The 8,341-nt window shown below is 26.6% G+C and overlaps 1 protein-coding gene across 1 annotated transcript; it reads right to left on the bottom strand.

Annotated features, from left to right (window-relative positions):
- Nucleotides 1–3,270: 3,270 nt before the first annotated feature.
- On the bottom strand, nucleotides 3,271–8,341 carry LOC112595625 (glycine-rich cell wall structural protein-like). Its single transcript, XM_025340901.1, has 2 exons — nucleotides 8,307–8,341; nucleotides 3,271–4,806 (listed from the first exon to the last, which is right to left on the bottom strand). Exons 1-2 carry the CDS (start codon nucleotides 8,325–8,327, stop codon nucleotides 3,325–3,327), a joined length of 1,503 nt encoding a protein of 500 aa, XP_025196686.1. The 5' UTR covers nucleotides 8,328–8,341; the 3' UTR covers nucleotides 3,271–3,324.

Raw genomic sequence — 8,341 nt, 5'->3', positions numbered from 1 at the left:
TTTAGAATAATAAAAAAAAAAAATTACTTATTTGATATTCAATTTATAAACTAACTAATATAATAACATATATAGCATTAAAAAACAATAGAATTATTCAACTGTTTAGGTAAAAACTCAAGCGAAATAATTACATCTTTACTTACAATAATGACTTGAAAATTAAAAATCTTAAGAGTGAAAATTCAAATTTCGAGTTTCTTTTAAACGTAATTTGTAATCTTTTATCTGCGTAATCTATAACTAATTAATGATGTATAGTCATTAGTCAGTTATATTCGGGAGTTTACCAACTGCGCTCTAAATATTTTAAGGTCAATAGACCAATTGCGCTCTATACATTGTAGGGTCGATAGACCAATTGCGCTCTATAAATTTTAGGACCGATAGATCAATTGCGCTCAAAACATTTTAAAATAATTAATAGAAACTTATTAGCTAGTTATAATTATATTATAATAAATAAATACATTGATTTTTTTTTGAGAATATAAATAAATACATATAGTTAATTATTCAAAATTTAAGTAATATCACTCAAATTCATACTTGTACGATCAAACATGCCTAATAATAATAATTTTTCAAAAAATTCCCGATACTGTTATAAGATATATTATAACTAGTCACTTAAACCAGTAGGTAATCAATTGATCAATAAATAAGTTTTTGATTTTTAAGCATTTTTATGTGTAAATTGTTCATGTCGATGTTAATAATTTTAGATTGAACAACAATACTTTCATGTTTGAAGATAGGAAAATTGAAATACATGCGCAATTGGTATACTGACCCTAAAATATAAGAAGCGCAATTAATACACTGATCAGAAACAAAAACTTTGTTTTAGATCCATGCCCTTATATTTTACGTTATTTTTGAAAAAGCATATATTATAAGATTACGTATAAGCATTAAAATTAAGTTGTATATACAATATGTCTTAATAGTTTAAGAATAATAAGTACATTTTTATTTTTATTAAAATGTTTTTAAAATTGTGTTTTTTATCCCTAAAATATATTTTACAGTAAATAAATTGATACTCTGAAAAAAATGCAATTATAATTTTACCAACAAAAAAAAAAAAACTCGGCAAAAACGGACAATATTCACAAATTATTGTATTTCTTCTGTATTATATTTAGCCAAATCTTCAACTGTGATACTATATAACAATTTTTGGAGTATCTACATACTTGAAAAGAGAAAAAAACCATTGTAGACAAGATTTGTTCACATTCCTCACGCCGTTATAAAACCAATATATTATTCAAACTGAATCTAAAAACGATATAATATTTGTATTAATACAACTGTGAATTTTTTACAGTAACTCAATAGCAAATAAGAGATGATATGAAATATATTAATAACATTGATTAGAAGTAGTTAGAGAAAAATACATTCCAATCGAACCATCAACGATAATTTCGATTTATAACCTACGTATACATAGAGATTATAGAAACAACATACACGTAGGGTGGTCAAATTTTTTTATTTTTTTATTTTTTTTGAGGGGGGGGGGGGTTAGACATGTACCGACTCATGGAGGACTTCATCTGCATTTGGTGTAGAAGGCTTTTAGAGATCTTAGGGATTAGATTTATCTAGGACTTAGCCCCCCAAACTAAGAATATGAGAAACAATGACCATGTGTTAGGAGTATAAAACACTTAACTGTATAAAATCAAAATGGCACAAATATAATATAGTTATAAGGTTTTTAAAAATAAATGTGACATAATACTAAATACGTATTAAGTATAGGTATTGTAGCCAATAGGTAACTAAATACGTATATATACCTATACATTGTTACCGTAGATAATACAAATTAGTAAAAGACGTAATTTACTAATATGATTTACCCATGCAGGTAAATCTTTTAAAAAACATGTTTTAATCTCAAATATACATCGTTTATAGGCCATTGACATTTACCAAGATTTACGGTTAATAGTGATAAATCTCAAATACGTATAACATTTATTGTTTTTTTTCTTAATTGATTGTAATACTATTTGATCTAACAAAATGTTAGATTAATTAAAATTAATAAAATAGAAGCTCAACATAAATTATTTATTCATTGTTGGTGCAGTTAAGATTACTAAGTATGATATTTCGAACTGTGCCTACAACATTTCCCCTAGATTGCAATCACAATTTTTAGTGCTACAACCAGTTAATCATACAGTTTCATCGATTGAAGCCTTGATGACCAATTGTTCCTTGTCCTACAGCTTCGCGTAGAGTTATTTTCCTATTTTTAGTTTTTTTTATAGCTTAATTTCAGTTTTATACATTTTTCACTATATGGAGTAATTTGAGCTCTTGTTTGTGTTTCAACACGCTATATTGTCTGTACCTTATTCAAACATGTGGATACTTATTATAAGTATAAATTATTATAAAATACGCGTTCGTCGCACACACAACTTATCAAAATATAAGCGAAGATACTAACTAATAAACCATTTCATATTATTATTACTTGGATGATCGATAGTTGGATTTTTGTCGTTTATTTACATTGTTTATGATATTTTTATTAAACGAAACATTTTTGTGTGTAAAATTATCAATAGATGATGTTCTTGAATGTCGTTCTTATCGATATAAATGAATTGAACATTATTCTCCAACTAAACTAGTAATTGACGTCAATAATCGGAGAATATCTACATTCACAATATTTACCGATTTTTAAATAAATTACCTCATTAATCGAGAAATGGCATAATTTATCACGTTTACATAATTAATTATAACACAAACACTAAATAGCAATTTAAAATTAACGACGGTAATTTAAAAAATGCATTTAAAATAAAATTCAATTAAATAAGAATAAGGAACTTCTGTAATTTAACGCTGTCATTAGGTACCTAATGGCTAATTTTAATATATAATATGTATAACATATTATGTTATATAATTTGGGTTACTGTTATAACATTATTAAAGTATTTAAGTATCTTAAAGTTCTATTATACACAAAAAGTACAATTGCATTAAATATTTAATATAGGAGTGTGTTAAATAATATGATTTTTGAAACTTTTAAGAAATAAAACAAATAATTAGTTTTTAATTGTTTAATTATGACTTATGAGTTTATAAATGTATGTTTACATAAATATTAACTGGTAAATAATTTATGTGATTTTACAAACTTAATATTTAACAATTACAATAGAATTATCTTAAAGTATATATATATAATTTATTAAATATGATTTATTGAATACATAAAGAGTTGATAATTTAAATAAATATGTCGTTCAATTTAAATGTTATTACAAAAATATATTTTTATTATTTTTTATCGAATTCCCCGTTTCCAGTTCCACCAAAACCAAATCCAATACCACCTCCTAATTGCCCACCTCCTTGCCCATCTGCTCCACCTCCAAATTGCCCACTCCCTTGACTACCAGCTCCACCTCCAAATTGCCCACCCCCTTGACCACCTGCTCCACCTCCTGATTGAGATATTTGGTTTTGACCTTGTAAGTTTCCAAAACCACCATTTAATGCAGTTCCTGAACCAAATCCTTCACCTTCTTCATAACCTTCCTCGGTTCCTGATCCATAACCTTCCCCAAATCCTGTTGCTTGACCATTTCCAAATCCATTACCTTGTCCACCTCCAAACCCATTACCTTGTCCACCTCCAAACCCATTACCTTGTCCGCCTCCAAATCCATTACCTTGTCCGCCTCCAAATCCATTACCTTGTCCGCCTCCAAATCCATTACCCTGTCCACCTCCAAATCCATTACCTTGTCCACCTCCAAATCCATTACCTTGTCCACCTCCAAAACCATTACCTTGTCCACCTCCAAATCCACCTCCAGAAATTCCACCATTACTTGCCCCAAATCCATTTCCAGATGCAGCTCCAGAGGTACCACTATTCCCTGTTCCAAAGCCATTTCCAAACGCTGCTCCCGATGTTCCACCATTACCTGCCCCAAACCCATTTCCAGTTGCAGCTCCAGAAGTACCACTATTACCTGCACTGAAGCCATTTCCATTATATATTGCTCCAGAAGTACCACTATTACCTACCCCAAATCCATTTCCAAATGCTGCTCCCGATGTTCCACCATTACCTGCCCCAAATCCATTTCCAGATGCAGCTCCAGAATTACCACTATTACCTGCCCCAAATCCATTTCCAAATGCTGCTCCTGATGTTCCACCATTACCTGAACCAAAACCATTTCCAAATGTTGCTCCATTACCATTACCAAAGCCATTTCCAGATGTTGTTCCACTACCAGCTCCAAATCCGTTAACTGTATTACCCCCTGATGTTCCACCATTACCTAAATTTCCAGTCACTCCTTGACCATTTCCCCCTCCAAAACCACTTCCAAAACCATTTCCTCCGCTACCAGAAGTATCTTCAAATTCATTACTTTCCCCAAAACCACCACCCCAACCAGAAACCCCTATTCCACTCCCTCCTCCAAATTCAGAACCAAATCCTCCATTATTGCTATACAAATTGCTTGAGCCTAAAGTTCCAGCACCATTATTAGATGCACTATTGAAACCTTGTCCTTGGCCAAATCCACCACCGACGCCTGAAGCTCCAGCTTGACCAAAGCCATTGGCCGAACCAGAAATATGGGCACCACCTCCCGTAATAAATTGTCTTACTAAGCTAGTACTTTTTATTGGTGCGCTATCATGTGATTCAGGAGGATGAGATGATGTGAATACCGATTGTTCATATACTTGAACGCCGATGATTGGATGACTGATTAAAATTGTCAAGAAGACCAAGCACTTTAACAAAAATGAATTGACAAAATAATTAAAATTAAAAAGCAAAATAGCAGTATGTCTGTATGTTATTCAATAATAATATTATCATATGCAAGATAATCCATACAGATGACTAATTGGAGTTTCAAGTCATACTAAATTTTATTACCATGGCATTTAAAATTTAAGATTTTTCATGAAACTTATGTTTATTAAATTAATTACAATTAAGAATTTATTGAAATTTGTATATTTTTAATATTTAGTACATAATTAAAATAATTTTATTTTATAAACACCCAAAAGGATAGTTTATTGTTAATCATAAACTATATACATATGTACGTATACGTATGATAGTTAGGTCTGGATTAATAATTACAGTTGCCTTAAGCACTGAAAAATGTTATTACATTGTGATAATAATGTTACATAAACATAATGAACATTGCTCAATATAACTCAACAATATCGGGAACTTGTCTGTTATCTAGTAGGTTAGGGTGACCTACGTCCCGTTTAAAATGAGATTATCCCTTTTTTGGTCTCATCATGTCCCGTATCCCGACAAACTGCGAACGAGACGCTTTTTAATCTGTTTTTAAAAGATGGTATCGTTTTAATTCCATTATTTCCATATAATTAAATAATGTTTGTAAAAAATATATCGATGTATTAAAAAATATAAAACAATTTCAAAAAGAACAACATGTTATAATTATTACTTATTGATTATTATTTTATTATTTTAATGAATTGTAACTTAAACGTAATTGGAAAAAATAAAAATTTATCATATTAATAGAAAAATTGTTTGTCCATTTTTTATTTTTATAAAAATGATCACCCTATAGTAGGTGTCGAGTGTATCCTGTCATTAAGATCACTGTAATGGATGTGTCAAATTTGAATATAACAATACATTTTTGCATACCAAAAATGATTTTCAACGGTTAGTCAGATTATATTATTACTAAGTATATTTTTTATTTATTTACATAGCAATTAGTGATTTATTTTACTATAAATAATTTTTAATACATTAGATTAAATAATTTTTTGTCTAAAACATCGCATTTATTATAATTATCATTATACCTATTAAAATACCAATAAATTATGTAGTATATAATACTAGGGAATACTTTTATCATGAACTTACTATTCATGATTTTGAAAATATTTCATTTATCTATATTATTTTCAGTCGAAATAGAAATAATATTTTTTTAATATGATCATTTTTTTTAAGTTTTTTACTTTTTTGAATTGATTACTTAAATTTTAAATTCATATTCTGAAGCAGAATATTTTTCAAAATATGTTTATACATAAAAATCTAAATTCGAATGAAAAATTTTTGAGTTATAAGTATTTAGAGTTTTGATGAGCGGGGGCAACAAACAGCATTTTGCGAGGTTATCTTCACAAATCATAATAATTTGAATCTAGTGGTGAAATTTTTTTCGCATATTTTAACAACAATTAAAAAAAAAATATGAATAAAATAATATTTATTAAGTAGAAATATTAAAAATAATTTTTTTGACATTAAATGATAACCAGAACGTGGATTTATACGCAATCGCTTATTATTTTCTTTATCACTTTTTTTGGATTTTTGTCAGTTATCTTATAATGATTTGAATCTAATGGTGAAATTTTGTTTGTATATTTCTGCATATTTCAGTAAAATTCGAAATGTATGCATATTAAAGCGAAAATTTTTTATATACTTAGTATATTTTAGTAATTAATTATTATAAGTTGTTTAATTTGTAATATTTATATAAATATAAAAAATGTGTTGCATATTTTTATGATTTTTACTGCATATATTATATGGCATATTTCAATACTTTTTAGTGCATAAAACTCTGCGCTCTACTTATAACTCAAAAACTGCTCGTTGGAATTTCGAATTGTATGTATAAAAATATTCCAAAAAATACTCTGCTTCAAAATATGAGTTTAAAATACAATGTTATCATTAAAAAAAGTAAAAATATTAAAAAATGTTGTTTTTTCTGAATGCAAATTATATAAATGAGATACCTATCTTCAGAAATATCAATGGTTTTTAAAATAATACATATGTTTCATGATAAGAGAATCACGCTGTATTTATATAATATTTGTACCATGCACAATTATTATTAACTTTTAACTCAATACCAATTTACTATAGAACAGTATTAATAATTTCATGATAAAAATAGCTTAAAAATAATCTAAACATTTTAAATAGACATTGTGTATAGAGAAATATAAAAATATACATAAACATCTCATATTCTAACGAATAATGTTTTTAAATTACTACAAAATAACTAAAATTAATATTTTTGTCAAAATGTTAAATAAAAAATAAAAATTTCTTAAATATTATTATCAAATTTTTATGTTTCAGCAAAAACTACTTATGAGGAATCCTGTATTACATTTTTATCTTCGCTTTAAAAATTGAAAATTTTACGTATTTTAACTACAAAATAATTTAAAATGTTCGTGATTTTATCATAATTATATTTTCAAACACTTATAAAAAAAAATGTTTATTATGTATTGTACTCTGTATTTTTAATATTTTTAAACTGGTATTAATACGACTTATGTACTTACATTTTTTCATTACATTCTCAAAGGTTTTAATACACCAAACATTTTCATAAGCACTTTAAAAAAACCTTAGTAATTCTGAAAATTTGAATGCTACTAAATATTTTAAAAGTTTCATTGTAATTAAAAAATGACGATTTCAGTGAAAGTGAAATATTTTAAACTATTTGAAGTTCGAATAATCAATATCAAAATTATTTTTTAGAGAATAAATTGGTATAATACGTTTAAATATCATAAATATCGTCAACATTTGATTTTCAATTCTTCATAAAAAAACAACATATGAAACTTTATTTTGAAGTTAAAAAAAATTTTAAAATAATTTTGTTTTAATACTTTTAATGTTTTAAAATTTAATTCAATAAACTGAATAAAACTACTGTATTAGTTTTTCTTAGAGGAATTAAAAAAAAAAGTAGAAAATTAATTGGTTTGACACGTTTCTTTTGCATAAGTGTTGGGTGTTTAAATTTTGGCAACAACGAATATTTAAAAAAAAAACAATTTAGAATAATATTTTGGTTAATACCCTAACCATACACGCTTATATTATTTGTTCACCAATTCAACTCTAATAATTACAAGTAAATAATAATTATAATATTACTTTAATTTATAAAGCCTAATCTGTTAATAAATATTATTTGCAAATAAAAACTTGAAAAAAAAAATATATTAACCCTATGTATATTTAATCAATCTCGAATAATTTAAATATTTTAATTTATTGTTGTGTTTTAAACGATTTAAAAAACATTTGTCACACGTTTAATTTTTAAATAATAAATACATCGTCAATTATAACATATTTTATCTTAGGTTATTATGTATAATACCTACTTATTTATTTATTATAATTTAGAACTTAGCCTAATATGTACAAAATAATGAATGCTTACCATTGAAGTGTAAGAAGCCATGATTAATCGTTGAA

This window comes from Melanaphis sacchari, unplaced genomic scaffold, assembly GCF_002803265.2.
Source record: "Melanaphis sacchari strain LSU unplaced genomic scaffold, SCAv2.0 Contig28_pilon_pilon, whole genome shotgun sequence".
Lineage (NCBI taxonomy): Eukaryota > Metazoa > Arthropoda > Insecta > Hemiptera > Aphididae > Melanaphis > Melanaphis sacchari.
This window is presented reverse-complemented; position numbering and strand designations above follow the sequence as displayed.